Source organism: Pungitius pungitius, chromosome 11, assembly GCF_949316345.1.
Source record: "Pungitius pungitius chromosome 11, fPunPun2.1, whole genome shotgun sequence".
In the NCBI taxonomy this organism is placed as follows: Eukaryota; Metazoa; Chordata; class Actinopteri; order Perciformes; family Gasterosteidae; genus Pungitius; species Pungitius pungitius.
In genome coordinates this window covers 12791574-12807393 of record NC_084910.1, presented here as the reverse complement: position 1 = coordinate 12807393, position 15820 = coordinate 12791574, and the positions used below count along the sequence as shown (strand labels likewise).

The following is a 15820-nucleotide window of genomic DNA, read 5'->3' as shown; positions in this document are numbered from 1 at the left end:
GCTAGTCCTACACATCTAAACCGGAGGTTTGAAACAGGGGACACAAGACAAACATTAGCCAAGTATTTAACAGAAATACAGTACTTGGCTAATTGCATTATACTCTCCACCATTAACTTTGATGGTTAACTTGCTCAACAACAAAGACGAGATGTCCTACAGAGCTTGCACGTCAACAGATGTCGAGGTAAACTCAAGGGGACTCCATCCGCTGGTGAAGAACTATTTTACAGCTGAAAGCTCCAGAACAAAAAAAAGAGACAGTTTTTGTCAAACTGCTGAACCTAAAAAAATGCATTTCTTTACTTGAGGGAATGCGTTTTACAAAACAACTGTAAAGTAAACAAACAAGCACCAGAATTTCAGATGATCCGCGTGTGCTAAAGTGACGGGTTAAACGAGGCCAGCCGGTGGTGTACATCTCATTTATTTCCACTCATTCAAAAGCGTTCTGTCAAACAGCCGCAGCTTTCCTCAGACCCCGAAACAGAGTCCCACTACCCTTTAAATTAGAATACATAAATAAAAGCTGTTTGCATATAAACATTTGCTGATGTACACATTCCAACTTGAAGTACACAATGATTTACAAAGACACTGACAAGGTTTGTCTTGTTTCTTTTTTTTTCTCAAAATCTTTGTATCAATTGAGGCTCGTATTTTTCAGTTCGCTGTTACGGAGCCCTTCCTTGTGGACAGACGTCAAGCCTTTGCATAACCAAGCGGGAGTAAACTCTGTTAGGGACAGTTGTTTTGTAGCTGTATATTATTTACAATGTCAATGAACCAAATCAAACAACATAAACAAAACCACTAATAGCTGTTTGTTTTAACATTCATATTCATGTGCCGTTCCCAGAGTCAACAAAGCCGATAAGGAGGAGCGGAGCTTGTTAGTCGTCTCCTTCCACCTTAAAAGACTGCATGTTTTCTTGATTTGACATTTAGCCCTTAGTCCTGCTTGTCAAACTTTTATCTGACCAGAAAAGCAACACACACACACACACACACACACACACACACACACACACACACAGCGAGTCCTTCCCATCCCCCATCAATCTGAGCTTCAGCCAACTCAAACTCCAATTGAATTAAACTCTCTTCTGAATTTCGGCCTGTGGAGTTTCCCACTTTCTCCATCTAGAGGAGAAAGGCTGAACTACATAGTGCTTCTGTTCCACTGGGTTTCACATTTTAAAAAACACTCGCCAACTCACGATTGTATTTTGCAGCTTTGAAAAAAGAAAGTAAAAGTCTGACAAGTACAACCAAACGTATTCACTCTGCTCTGAACTCAAGCACCGATACCACTCAAATAAAAAAGGATATGCAACAGAATTGTGACATTAGAACAAAATAATAAACTGTACATGTTGAGGAGCGTTGAAGGTGCCTGATGTTGTTCTTTTTTTTTTTTTTTTTAAATGAATCAGTAAACAAAAAACGATATACGGTATCTTGTACAACTCTCCCTCAGGTCCAGCAGCACTGTCCGTAGGGGAGCGAGGAGGGAGAGGGACGGATGCTCTCCTGTGATGGCGTGTAGCTGCACCGTTGTAGAGATCGACAGAAGAAACCTGTTCGGGCAAATTTTTAATCAAACGCCCTCCAGCCGAGTGTTGATGAAACCGGAGCCGAGGGGCCGGTGAGGAGGCAGTGATTCCTCGCCAAGTCTTTAGGGTCTTACTCTTCGTCTGCATTCTTCAACATGAGGATGGAGTTGTAGATCTTCAGGGCGGGTCCTAACTTGATGGACAGGATCTTGACAATGTCCCCTTGCGTGAGCAGCAGGAAGGCCTCGCCGTCTATTTGCTAAACAGAAAGCAGGAAACACTTGCTCTGCGTCACTGTTCTTCACATACCAACAGATTCTTATTATTTTAACAATTATCTCATTTATTTTAAGTTGATTCCTGTAGGGTCCTGCAGGGGTGAATTATCAATTTTGGCTAATAGAGGCAATTAGCATCACACTGGTCACCTTGAGAAGAAGGCCATGGGATTTTACACTGGATTATTGTAGAAATGAAAGTAAAATGTTCATGAAACTTCCACGCTTTATGCACGAAAATTACTTCCACCACTGAACACCCCTTTTGTGATTTCTGAAGATTTACTGACATCGGGAAAAGTAAAAATCTAACTGCACGAATGCGAGGAAACGCATTGACGCTATAAGGCGACTAGGTTGGGTGATGACGTTTTGGAGTCCCGGACAAACTAGTTTTGGGCTCCACCAAATGCGGAGAGGTGTCAGACTCTTTAGTTCCTAAATGCTTCACTGTCTTCACCAGCTACTTGTGAGTGAGTGAGTTTTTTTTCCCCACAGACTACAAAGTAGGCAGTAATACATACACTTAGAATTTATTAAGTCAACACCAATGCATTGATTTGTTGACTCACAGATAATTTAAAAAGGGGTGTTGGTGTCGTGTGGAGTAGCGTGATGCGCTGGGAGCAGTTGCTCCATGTGCCATGTCAAAGTGTCCCTGAGCAAGACACCTAACCCCTAATTGCTCCCCAGGCCAAATGTAAGCCATGGATTAAAATGTAATGTAGGTCGCTTTGGATAAGAGCGTCAGCTAAATGACATGTAATTAATGTAATAATTAATGTAATAAAAACACTAATATTCATCAAGAATTCAAAAAATACCCTCAATAACTCTTCAATTGAACTAATCACTATTCGAGCCCTGTGAGTTTGTCGAGAGCTAAATAGGAATGAAGTGCTTACCTCTGTTTTAAATGTAGCGGCGTGTTCTTTACATCCTGGAAGGCCTTTGACGAAAGTGGCCACCTGGTGAGAAAATATAACAACTTAAAGCTAAAAGCCATAGACGGGCTGTCAAGCACAAGATGTTTAATCAACAAATGCGTGTCTACAAATAAAAGCGGTCTGGTGTACGCCTTCATCGAACCAGCAGGCAGAAAGAGAAGCTCTCCTTGAATATTCATCAAGTTGATGTTTCCCTAAACAACTGCGTGCCTTCATGTTGGAGGCTTTTCATGTGCTGGCGCAGTGTGAGCGTGTGAGCATGTCTGACCTCCTCTGCGCTCCAAGTGGCCACTCGCTTGGCAGTCAGCCCCAGGACCTCAGGCAGCAGCTGGCAATGTTTGTCCCAGCAGAGAGACACGCGGTGGGGGGGGGAGGCGGAGAGGCCAGGGGAAAACACAGACTCGTGGAGGGCCTGCTGGAGAGAGATGGCGTCTGGAGAGGCTAGGGAGAGTGGAGGGAACCCGGCAGTCAGTGGGAGAGTTGAGGATTTACATGCTTCGTCGTGTCGCTCTTACACACACACACACACACACACACACACACGCACACACACACGCACACACGCACACACGCACCTTTACCATCGTCAATCTCCTCTTTGACGTAGTGCATTTTCAGGTATTTGGGAACTGGAGCAGTCCTGGAGAGACAGACACAATTAGAAGTCCCTCTTTCATACAGCAGGACAACTTCTGCAATGGACTACAGCAGCCCAGCTAGGTGCGATGGTTTCACAACTGTACCGTTTAGGCCTTGTTCCATTCTGACTCTGCTCACTGGCTCCGCCCGGTGGCTCAGGCTGAGTGTTACGTGCCAAGCGCTCAGCCTCCACTGTCAACGGTTTCCTAGCAACAGACAATCCGCTCAGATACAAAGAAAGGGACAGAGGTGCAAGGGAAACAGAGAAGGGTGTGCCTTTGGGAGTGTTTGTGACTTTAAGATATAAAATATGGAAGCTGCGGACAGACTCTTCGTTTGAAAAAAAAAACGTATATACCGAATGTGAAGAGGTCATATTGTTAATGTTATCCCTGTTAGGCCGTTTAAAAAAAACCCGTTAATCTCGCGATAAAAAAAACAAACATAATTGACCATGTGTGTCTTAGCAACTGGCTTGGTACAGAGGAGTCAGAAAATGTTAAGTGGACGTTAAACGTTCATTTTGTCATTGTGTAATTGCTCAACCTGCATCACTTTAAGTGTTCATGTTCTCTGACTGAGATTCAAAGAAAGTCTAGTCTTTACAGAAAAATCATTTTTTATTCTAGACCACTTTACTTCACTCTAACAGGGATCTTTACAACTGAACATACGCTGCAATATGCTGTTGTCTGATAATAGACAAATGTTTCGTTTGGTACCTGTTCAGAAACAAAAATAAAACTGCTAACATTACTTTAAAATAAAAGAGTGCAGTCTTTGCCCAGCACTAGTAAAAACATAAACGTTAAATGTTGGTATCTAGAACTAGAGATCAAATGCCGCCCTCTATTTGTTCGGAGTGTCTGCCCAGACATTACACAGTGCACCGCATGCTCTTTTGTTGAGTGACAGGCACACACCTGTTGTGGGAGTCTTCAGCTCCTTCCGCCTGGTCTGGCGCTGAGGAGGTCTGTGTCGTGGTGTTAGTACTAGGATCGGGGCGGCGCCCGCGTGGATGAGGTCCACTGAGGGCGAGGGGCCGTTCTCCACTTAGGCGGTCTGGCAGCAAGCCCTCCTTGTTCAGATTGGTCTCCGAATAGGGACAGCTCACCTGACTGCACACACAAAAGACAGAAACTTTACGGAGGCCTACACGTAACCGCTGCATTTTACATTTGATGCTCTGCAGTTTAGCAGGTCAAAACAAATTGGAATACAAAAACAGCAAGAAATCACCTACGAGACTCAAAACTCCCACACAAGCAACACGTCACACTGCGGACAGCCCACACAAGTACAATTGACCTTTAAGAACACAGAGACTCATTCTTCTCCTGGTCTACTCACTACATATACGTTACCCAAATATTGTTCAAATGAGACTTAACTGTCCATGTGTTAGACACTGCATAATATATAAATTAAAATAAAGTACATTTTTCATTCACTTTGTCTTTCAAATACAGAAAATTAATTAAGAAATATGTAAGATATAAAATTAAACCAACATCAAGAATGAAAAACAATTGGGACCACAAAAAAACTAACGTATAGTGGGTCCCGTAGCGGGGTCCTCTGATGTGGCCCACCCCGTTGCATCCTGGGGTAGGACAACCTTGACCTGGGGCAGTCACTAAATCACTGGAGCCTGAAATATGAAATAAAACACACACACAGAGAGAGAGAGAGTGTTCACAAAACCATTAATGATTTATTATAAATTCCTGCAAGTTAACGAAAGGCACAGACAATTTGCCCTGACTCACAAGTTAAAATTTACAGTTAACAATTTGGAACGTTCTACTAACAAACCTTGAGTGATTCACAGAGTGATTATCAAGCAGGACAGCAGAACAGAAGAGTGTGTGAGTGAGAGTGTGTCTCACCGTTAGGGTATTGTAGCGGGTGTCCCGTTTTCTGACACCACCCTACAGGGTGCAAATCCGGGTAGTCTGTCTCCACCCAATAGTCATATTCTGAGCTCCAGCCATCAAAATGAATCTAGATGAAAATTGAAAAAAAGTTAAGACAGAAGCAGCACACGGAACATGTTGAAATACATCCAGAGACGGGGACCTTTAGTACCTTTAGTCGGTGGTCCTCGGTGTCGGCTATTGTTGCAACACGGATGAGCATGGGGTTTCTCTTATCCACAGCTTCCACTTTCATCCCAATCTGGAAGCCATGTGGAGGTCGCTGCAAACAGAGCGCAACAATGACCACATAAATAGACCTATATCGCCTATCGTACATATTCTAAATCTGTGTACTTGTATATACGTATGTGTGTGTAAGAGAGAATCATACTGGTTTGAAAGCACGAGCAGGAGCTGCCTGTGTGCCTGTCTCTTCCAGGTATTTCTCCCATGAGAAGCTCTTGGGTTGCTTATATTCTGAGGAGAGGGAATCAGATCTTTTAGTTCAAGTTCAAGTCTTTTTAGCCGTAATATTGGAGAGATATGACAAAGGTGGACAATACATTTAACTACTACATTTGCATGCGCATTGATTTTTGATAATGTTAGATTCTGCAATCCCTAAAGTATAATAAAATAGTGTATACTGACCCACTTGTGTCTTGGTCTGTGTCTTACCAGCTGGAGTAGTCAGAGTAAGCTCAGCATCTTCGCAGTAACCCACAGGATGGATGTACGGGCTGCTAGCGTCACACCTTGACAAAGACAACTACTGGTAAACAAGCACACAATAACAGCCCAACTTTTACACTAAATCGCTGCAGATCATCAAAGGTGTCAAACCCTGTCAAATACCTTCTGATTATTCTTCATTCATAGTTCATAGGCATTATCTTGATGTTGTAAATAGATTAACCAATGACAGCAGTGGGTTAATCTGTAATAACCCTTCCTTCAGGCTTAAACCAGGCTCTTACCAATAATCATATGTATCATCCCAGTTGTCAAAATGAATGAGCAGCCGGTTGTCAACAACAGCAGCAATGGTTGCGACACAGACCAAAGACGGGTTTTTTCTGTCAATTGCCTCCAGCTTCATCCCTGCTCGAAACCCAGACGGAGTCACAGACTGAAATGGGACAAAATAAAACAAATACAAATCCTTAGTTTAAGTACAATATACTGGATTTAGATTATACAGGCTTTGTGTGCTTAATACTTACTGTGTTGAGACTCTTGAAAAGGTGTTTTGGGGCCAGCTGTCCCCTACAGTTCTTCACGTACATGCTCCAATTAAACTCTCCATCCTTACAACCTACAAAACACATACACACTTAGAAGATGTGTTCATAAAAGCACGGATGGATGTCAGTTTGTGTGTGCATGTGTGTGGGCCATTACCTTTAGGTAACAATAACTTGTGCCCATTCTTCTCGCACCAGCCGGCTGGTTTCATATCCCAAGAGTCGGCGTTGGCCCAGAAGTCGTAGCATTCTGGGTAACCATCAAAGTGGAGCCTCACCCTATAGCCTTGTATCTAAGAGAAAAAGGGACAGTAAAATACTAGTCTCTAGACTAGTCACACACACAACCATTAGCACACGTACCTCTGCAACAGTGAGAACACAGAACAGGGAGGGGTGCGATGGGTCCAGCCCCTCCAGCTTCATTCCCACTTTAAAACTGTTCCTGCTTTGAGGAAGTGACTGGTGCTGCAAGACAAATGAGCACCACAGCGCAGTCTGAGACCAAGTACACAAACCATCCGCTTATACTTTTTAAGAAAAGCTCTGAGGTTGGTCAGCATAAATGGTGTATGGTGTATACCTCTTTGAATAGTTTAGCAGGAGCAGCGATGGCCCTCTCTTCCTCCAAGTAAGAAGGCCAGCTCCATGCCCGTTTCTTATGGGCTGGGCCGGTCACTGAGGGTTGGAAACATTACAATTACGGACAGGGGTTGGTACATGAGGACCATCAACACATTTATGAAAAGCCATGCAAACGGCTCGTCCATGGTTTTAATTTAATCCAGTACAATAAAGATAATTTACTTTTTAAATGCATACATAAAATATAATATAAGACGATATTCAAGTAGTTGATTTAAATTTCTTGTGTATTGTGAGCGTGTTAATGAAATTAGTTAACCGTGTCAGTTTTTTGAAGATTTGGTAACAAGGCAGGAAATATCTCCCTCCATCCTCCCCTCTACAGTGGCAGCAGCGTAACCTACCCAGTTTGGCAATTTTGGCACCTCTCCTCCCTTTGGTAGTCTTGGCCTTTTCCTAAAAAAAGTGCAGTAAAATAATTTCTTTTTACAAACCACACTTGATAATTTCTCAACCTAAATACGGAAGGATTAAGTTAAAAATTATTGTAAATTGTAATTTGATACTTTGTGGCCAAATCTATCAAAGCAAGACATCAGTTAACACTTGACTGGCCTGGAAGCTTCGAAAGAGAACTAAATACAAGACTGAGCTCCCTACCTCTGGTTCCTCTTGGTTGTCTTCCTCTTCATCCCCGGAATCCATATACATCTTCCTCTTTTTGCGCACACGTTTACCCAGCCTTTCACCATCAGCTGCTTGACTCTCCCTTGCTTCCCCTGGGGACGATCTGCCGCTGGAGGGCTGAGCACAAACGGAGCAACAGAATTTGCCCTGGAAGAGGGCATCTGGGGGGATGCGGCCATCACAGGCCCGGCACCTTGACAGCTCCCCATTTTGACCCGCGTCTGCGTTAGAGCCTACCTCTACACTGGGACCGACCTCCACACTGGGGCCCTCCGCATTAGGTCCCTCTTCTAAAGACAGAAGCACAGGACCAGGAACTAGAGGACAAAGTAGAGAGAAGAGCTGAAAATTACACCTGGAGCATCAAAAGTAAACACTGCTATTCTTTACAATAAAAGTGTTGTACAGTTTGTTCTGTCATACCTTTATTTAGAGATAATCCTGGCTGACTCTGATTGACTGGAGCTGGAGCTGTGGCTTTGCTAGTCTGTGATTGTCCTTCTGGTGGAGGTGTAGGAGTGTGAGACTGTGCCGGGTCCAACGTCTCAGGCTTTGTCTTCTGTCCTTTGACCTCTAGGTCTGTGACGATTTCCAAAGTCCCGAACTCTGTCATGCGAAACTGAAAGACACAAGTGAGGAGACAGAAATGCTCATCCCGAAGGAAGTTGTTGTTGTCCCTAATTAATTTTGTTTCATGAAAAATGCAGTAAGCAGCCCTTCAAATAGTCACATTCATTTAACATATGAGATAACATATGTGGAATTGTTCAATCTCTTCTCCAATTAAAGATAACATTTTTAATAAAATGTGTTCTTGTGTTGAACACAACAGAAAACCATTCTCTTTCAAATCTTTTTGTGGACAGAGACTTGTGCACAACATTTCCACAATCAGAAATTATAATTAACATGAGCAAATATCTTTTGTACCCGAATGTCACTGCCCGGCAGCGTGGCAATACCGTCCTTCCAGTCCAGAGCCCCCATCATATCAAACTCAGCACCCTGAGAGGGGCCATCCCTTGGAGGAGTGTCGGTCATTCCAACTCCTATGATATCCCCAACCTGCAAAGGACACAATGACAGTCACTTTAGCTAATTAAATGTTCAGGCCACATCTCTATTTAAATTATGACATTGTTCTCCAATTTGTGCTGACTAAGCTTGATTATTACGGTGAAACTGCCCCCCCACCCCATGTATGGTTTTACCTACAACGTGGTCCCAACGACAAATGCAGTCTACTCGCACTTGTAAACAACATTACCGAACACCGCCGCTAGATGGCGACTCTGTGCTGGCTTGCAGGATACACCATGCACTTCGATTTCAGACAAAACAGTCAATAAGAATACTGTTTTGCTGGTCATCTAACGGGGATATACGTGCACAAACGGTCCCAACGGGATGAACCTTCATCGGCATCATTGACAAACACGAGGAAAGATGCCTCAACTTGAAGTTAACCACACAAGTTCATATTTTCCTTGTTTTAACAGTATCTCCTAAAACCGGCTTTTTGCCTTGCCATAAACGCGTGAGAGGGTCATTTGATCATCCATTTCAAAGAGAACACCGTTTCCTGCACTCACTGGCTGAACTTAAAATCGTTTTAATCCGACGAATATTACGATATAACGTTTTAGTCTTGACGCATGTTCAACACCGAATAAAGGGGGGTATTTTCCGTTTGCATGGTGGTCATAACCATGTGAAAAGTAAACAACAGCCCGAGCTCATGGATGTGGATTTAGTTTGACTTGGCATATGATATGTCAATTTTATTCTAGCCATAAATAAAGTGTATGTAGGAGCGCCCATGATTAGCATTCGTCTTATACAAAATGGCGGAGCCTAGGAAGAGGCCACCAACACGTTTAAACTATTTAAATTACTCAAGTTACCCATTTAAACAAATCATGCGAAGGCGCTAGACGTCGAACAGAGACACACGCTTGCGGTGTAATTTCCCGACTTTGTGTTTTCCGTCACTCGAGTTATTTTCTTCACTTTCCCCTTGTCACGGAATGTCAGCCCAGGTTGCTAGCTAGCGCTGACAGAGAGCTAACAGTCAGCTAGCTCCACTCCGTTCAACTGAGCTGAGGGCTGCTAGAGGGCTAGCCGTGTAGCATTGGGGCTGGATGCAGCCAGCTAAGGACAATCTGTAATAAATAAGTTTCCCGGTTAATAACAATAGGAAAACGCATTTGACAAAACGCTAATATTTCGCACAGTTCCGCATAATACTTACATTCGCGACGCGCTACTGTTACTGGCTTCAACAATGTTGCTTGATTAATTTCTTCAATAGAAACTTGAAAAAAACGATTTATTTTCGCCGTTTTAAATCAGAGTGGAAATAATTTAAACGAGCGATAATAAGCCAGACGATGGCCGCTTTTTCAAATTACGCCACTGTTAACGGCAATAAATGAGTATTAACGCCCGTATTGTTTAGAAATGTGGAACTCACCTCGTTTCTGTTTTAACTCTTATTTAGAGCTGGATGGAAGGATGCGCATGCGTGAAAGATGCGCTGCCTGACAACTTTGGGTCTCGGAAAAGTTCGGTTCACTGTCGGTGGTCAATACTCGGCCTGTTAACACTTATAACACGTCCAGAAACTCAGCTCGGTGCCGTTAGGACGAAGTGCCACCGACAGACCGGAGCTCACGTTCCCGGTTCGCTCCTAATTATTTGTTTATTTTGAGTGTCGGAGGAGCGCAGCGGGCCCGCAGTGTGTTTCTCCCGTGACCGTTGAGGAGCGGTTGGTTCCCCTTGTTGACCAACGGGCGGTTTTTCGCCCCCATAAAAAACAAATGTTAACCCCGCACTGCCGTCCAACTGCTCAAGTGTGTGTCACGTTTTTGATGCGATTACCAGTTTGTACGCGCAGTTGCTAACTGTGGGATTAAATACCGCGGGCCTGTAAAATCACCCGAAAAGAAAGAAAACCCACCCGAAATACACCGCTACACGAGTCAGGACTGATTTAGGTATTAAAATAAACCCTCTTACGTCCGCTGGTTAGTACGAATGCGATCTTGATAAAACCCGTAAACGTTGAATGAAGTCGGACAGGATGGTCGAGTTTAGCCTAATCAAACCTGTATGAAACACTCCGTTTAAAACGCGTCTTTCCTACTTTTGGGGTTACATCTGGGAAAAATTCAACACCCGAGCTGCCAGTGTATCGGACTGCATGCAGTCACCTCCGCTGGCACACCTGGATGTGGGCTTTATGGCTTTATTGTGACAGCTAATTTAAGTTAACAGCGCTACCAGTGGTGCGTATTCCTTCCTGGTGTTTTTAGATCGATATGAAGTATATGTTAGTTGCTAATGGTAAAAATACTCATGTTGAAACCGCATCCTCTCAAGATGTTTTACTGCATTCAATCCCTCCCACGTAGGGCGGTTATGGTTTCTCCGGTATAATAAAGCTACTGATTTTTATTTTGCGTTATCCGTTTCCGCCATACTTTTGATAGAATACACGCAGTCTCCACATACATCGCCATCGTATGCATGGCCGCGCGTCCAGCAGCTAACGCTAACAGGTACATGGAGTGGAGAAGTATTTATTTCAGTCAACAAAGGCCGAGGTGAAACGAGTCCAGAGGACGGCGTGGAGCGGCGGCGCTGCTTGCCGTCCCGCGTCTCGCCGCTAGGTGGCAGAATCAGTCCACTTTTAAAAAACAAAAAAGAAGAAGAGGGATTTAACCGGCTCGCGCATCGTTCCGCAGCCTACAATTATTCGTGTTCATGTATTTTCTTCAAATACAACAAGTACAAACCATGAGATGGCATTCAAAGGCAAAGCGGTCGACTCGAAGGTGAGGGAACATTTGAACATTAAGCTCTACGGGAGCTGTCCGCCTGTCGCGGGCGACCGATTATGCAAATCACGTGTCATTAAATAATAAAGAGACTATGCCGAGCTATGTGAACGTGCCGAGTCTGTTTTTAGCTGTTGTGGTATACGGATGATAATCCGAAACCTGTTAGCACGTAGGACTGCTGACTGGATTTGGGCTGGTGATCACGAGGTATATTGTGATAATATTCGGTTTCTATCCCGCAGACCGTCCTCTCTAACCTGCTGCTCTGTCTGGTGATATTTTACTCTCTTTTCTACATGATTGGGAGTGTGTGCTTCGGTGCGTTCAGGTGAGAAGGTCTCTAACACGCATGCGCACGGGCGATATGTATTTTACTGTTTTGTAGACAAAATATGTCATGCGTAGTCTGCGGTCTGTACATGTAGATATGCACAGAAAGCAGGAAACCAAGAGGCCCAATGGGGTTAAAACTGTTTCTAGTTGACTATGGCCCCATAGTGGCTTACATTATTTATGGATCCACCTTTGCCTCATGGGAAAGTTATATATTATAGTATTAATTCACACAACGTGGCCTATATCTGGAGCATTTGTTTAGCTGCTGCTAAGTAGACAACATACAATACTAAATATATACAGGTGAAACTCGAAAAATTAGAACATCGTGCAAAAGCGCATTACTTTCGGTAATTCAACTTAAAAGATGAAACTAATATATCAGTACATATATATTATATAATCATCAAAATGATATCAAATAAAGGCTTGAAATATCTCACTTTGCATGTAATGAGTCTATATATTAGTTTCACCTTTTAAGTTGAATTACTGAAAGTAATGAGCTTTTGCACATTATTCTAATTTTTCGAGTTTCACCTGTACTTGAAACTTGGTTTCATTAACTCTCTTTCAATGTATGGCAACAGTCTCTTATTGGACATTTAATCTAGTTCTAACATCTCATTTAGGTTGGATCACTTTGACGGATTAATTCCGTTCGACTTTAAGACCAAACTTTCTGAATCCAACTCCAAATACTTGGGTAAGCCCCTTAAGTAACACAGCCAATCAACAATAGGCATTAACGTTGTATAATTTTATTTATTTGTCTCTTCCTCAGTGAACCTGCTGTCCTTGGAGCTCACCTACTTTTGCAGCGGCCTCTTTTTTGCTGCAGTGGTGAAGAGGAGGGTGTGGGACTACGCCCTCACGGTCACACTTCTGCATGTTGTGATCAGCAGTCTAGGTGAGCAGAAATCCAAACACTACATCTTTCCGGGTACACAAATTGATCACTGTGTTATTTGTTTCTGTGTTGCAGTTATGTGGGAGTTTCCCACGGAGTGGCAGTGGTGGCTGGCTTTAGGTAACAAAAACATAACTGGCAACTTATCTGTTAATTCATACATTTAACTCTAAGAGTTATTTTTTTATTTCAATTTTCTTTTGTTGTTCCATAGGTAGCGGCTTGTTTCTGATGATATGCAACGGTCAGCTGATTGCATACTTCACCTGCCAGAGTGACCAGAGCTACGTCTCCTTCAGTATCTACTGACAGAGAGCCGCACGGTGTATGAAATGTTTCGAAGGCCGGTCTTTTGAAGTGATGTGAAAAGGGTCCGACCGGGTCCTCTCATCCTGGAGACACCCACTTGGTTCTCAAAAGTGATGGGCTTTTTGTGTTTGTCACTAAAATCAGACTCCACACCATCACACTTCAGGCTAAACTGGTTTCAATTTGTGTTTCAGTATTTGGTTTTATGTAAATGCCACAAACGGATGTTCCCTGGATATTGATCGTGCTGCACAATGTTACTGAGCAGGTTTTACAGCAGCCTGTAAAGTATTTTTCGTTTGTATGCTGTGAATGTAAAACCGAACAGGAAACTTGCAATGTTTGTTTTAAAGATAAATGCTATGCGTTTAAACATAAAGCTGCTCCAGATTGAGTTTATCCTTCCTTTAAAAAAAATGTAAACGTTTATGATAAATTAAAACAACAAATATTTTTTAACATGCTACCAGAGGATTCAGTGTTGTTCTGAAACCGTCTCTGCTGCCACCATCTCCACCAGGTTCATGAAGGTGAATCCTGGAAATGCCACCAGACATCGCTCATTCACAGAGGCACAGACAGACTCTGAGTCAATGCAGCAGATATCACAGGGGCCAGTCCAAATAGTCAAAAGAAATAAATACACTCCAGTACACGGCCAATTGATTAAAACCGATAATAAATGCCCTCCATTTCCTAATCACTCCTACCACTTGCTCCTCCTGCCATGGGCATTTCTGCAGGGTATAAAACCGCCCTGATTTCAGGAAAAGACCTGTTCCTGAAGGTAGTAGAAAAGCTGTGAATAAACCAATAATTGGTTGAATCTTTAAAACAAAATTGTGTATGTATGATGATGACATTGCTGTTTTCAACATTTAAATGGGAAAAGAGTTGCTAGAGAATTAAAAACATGGTTTTGGTTGCAGGATGGTCACCACAAATTTAAGCAAAGGAAACAAGGTAAATGTCCTTGATTTATGGATCTAGTCAAATTTGACTTATTTCCTGGCATCATTTGGTAAAATGTCTTACTGTAAGATGACTGTTTTCACTGAGCAGAGAAAAGACACAGGGGGAGGGAAAGGGCAGGAAGTCAAATTAAGCTTTACCTCTGTCTTTCTTAAATAACAACAACTCTATACTCACCATGGCCTCTCTCACCCTTCTCTCTTTCTCAGCTTGCTGGTTCGCTACAGCGGTTTCTGGGTCTCAGGCAGGTCAAAAACAGTAGCTACACGCGTTTTTTTTTTAAATTACAACCCAAACAAAAAAAATATTTTACAATTGTGTGTATTTCATTTTCGCAGAATTGCTAACTTGGAATACATTTGCATCGGAAGTCCCAGCAGCCAACTTTATCGCTTTGAGCACAGCCATAAACCAAAGCAGAGCCATTACGTAGCTGCCCCTTCCATAGGAGCAAACACATGTAACGGTATTTAGCAAATGGTAGCTACTTACTACCTACGTTAAAGAAGTGATGGAACTATTATCATGAATTATATCGCAAATAGCAGCGATATGTTTTTAACTTAACTTTCACTTTAATAATCCAGTATTCATAATTCTGACGGCTGCTTGCTTGGGGACCTCTTACGTAGCAGACGCAGCGTACCGGCAGCAATGCTGCGTTCAAGTGCCCTCGGAGATGTCATAATCGTGACGCACGCGCACATGGTTGACTTAAAGGGAAATGAACATTTGTTTTGCCATAGGTCGTAGCTTTAGACTTAGACTAAAGCCATTCATCAGAGGGTCTTATTTGAATGGGGCACCAAATTAATCTGCCTGTTTGTACCCAATCCATTGGTGAATGGACACAATTGATTTTGAGCATTTTTTCTTCTTTTCTGTTGGTCTCTTCAGCAATGCAAACCACTAGAAAGTTTGTGGGTGGACGGTGAGGCTGATATAGGCTACTAAATAAATGTGCATGATAGCTAAAGTCTAGAAAAAGATTAACAATGCACAACACACCTTATTTTAAGTATGACCAGAGATTGGCAGCAAGTACTTTTATTTGGAACCTATGAGGCTAGTCAAGGAGTCAGAAACTACACAACATGTGGCAAGTCATGACAGCATTCCAGCACATGGCAGCTCAGTGTTTGTCTTTCTCTCTAATGTGACTGCTGCACACCTGATATCACAGACCCAGTTTCATACGTGTGATATGTGACATAACTCCTGCAGCATCTCAGAATAGTGGCTGGTTGTTCCTTAATTAAAAATAGTCTTGAGTCTGGTACTAGATAATTCTTGAGGGACAGACAGAGAGGTTCAGCCCTCTCTTCCATCGCCAAAAGAGAAATTAAATATAAACATTGAATTCTTTCAGGAGATGAAACTGGCCTTTATCAGAATGAGCACAATGGATCAACAGGAAGGATTGTCCTAAATATGATTTGAGCAATGAATGAGCATGAGATCAGAAGAAGAGAGTGTGAATCAGACAAACTGGACATGAAGTATAGATGTGAAATCACATCAAGTTTGTGAATGTGTCTGTTTCTAAATTGGGAGCTGCATTGGTTCTGAGTTGGTACACGGTGTCTTGGTTACTGT

At 42.8% G+C, this 15820-nt stretch overlaps 2 protein-coding genes across 8 annotated transcripts; one reads left to right on the top strand and one right to left on the bottom strand.

The window, feature by feature from the left end:
* Window positions 1-408: 408 nt before the first annotated feature.
* l3mbtl1b (L3MBTL histone methyl-lysine binding protein 1b) lies at window positions 409-14765 on the bottom strand. Of its 7 annotated transcripts, XM_037453181.2 has the most exons (22): window positions 14402-14763; window positions 8786-8920; window positions 8279-8474; window positions 8093-8172; window positions 7829-7972; window positions 7573-7624; window positions 7167-7261; window positions 6947-7051; window positions 6741-6876; window positions 6563-6654; window positions 6317-6468; window positions 5991-6094; window positions 5731-5816; window positions 5509-5619; window positions 5310-5424; window positions 4972-5071; window positions 4344-4538; window positions 3525-3626; window positions 3357-3421; window positions 3050-3222; window positions 2740-2802; window positions 409-1815 (listed from the first exon to the last, which is right to left on the bottom strand). In XM_037453181.2, the coding sequence occupies exons 1-22, from the start codon at window positions 14402-14404 to the stop codon at window positions 1687-1689; spliced, it is 2433 nt and encodes an 810-aa protein (XP_037309078.2). In that variant the 5' UTR covers window positions 14405-14763; the 3' UTR covers window positions 409-1686. The 7 variants fall into 7 exon arrangements, with proteins under 7 accessions (XP_037309078.2, XP_037309077.2, XP_037309071.2 ...); XM_037453180.2 differs by having other exon boundaries at window positions 6018-6094; window positions 7829-8172; window positions 14402-14765; XM_037453174.2 differs by having other exon boundaries at window positions 7829-8172; window positions 14402-14764.
* LOC119197135 (putative transmembrane protein 244) lies at window positions 11548-14178 on the top strand. The gene is made up of 6 exons (XM_037453182.2): window positions 11548-11691; window positions 11940-12025; window positions 12666-12739; window positions 12818-12943; window positions 13019-13063; window positions 13158-14178. The coding sequence occupies exons 1-6, from the start codon at window positions 11659-11661 to the stop codon at window positions 13250-13252; spliced, it is 459 nt and encodes a 152-aa protein (XP_037309079.1). The 5' UTR covers window positions 11548-11658; the 3' UTR covers window positions 13253-14178.
* Window positions 14766-15820: the final 1055 nt, after the last annotated feature.

Excerpts from the sequence above, each read along its gene's own strand:
- LOC119197135 (XM_037453182.2), top strand. The coding sequence starts at position 11,659 with ATGGCATTCAAAGGCAAAGCGGTCGACTCGAAG. Across the intron at positions 11,692-11,939 it reads GCAAAGCGGTCGACTCGAAG|ACCGTCCTCTCTAACCTGCT; the intron begins GTGAGGGAACAT and ends TCTATCCCGCAG. Across the intron at positions 12,026-12,665 it reads GTGTGCTTCGGTGCGTTCAG|GTTGGATCACTTTGACGGAT; the intron begins GTGAGAAGGTCT and ends CATCTCATTTAG.
- l3mbtl1b (XM_037453174.2), bottom strand. Across the intron at positions 6,655-6,740 it reads CAAGTTATTGTTACCTAAAG|GTTGTAAGGATGGAGAGTTT; the intron begins GTAATGGCCCAC and ends TGTGTTTTGTAG. Across the intron at positions 6,095-6,316 it reads GATGATACATATGATTATTG|GTGTGACGCTAGCAGCCCGT; the intron begins GTAAGAGCCTGG and ends GTCTTTGTCAAG.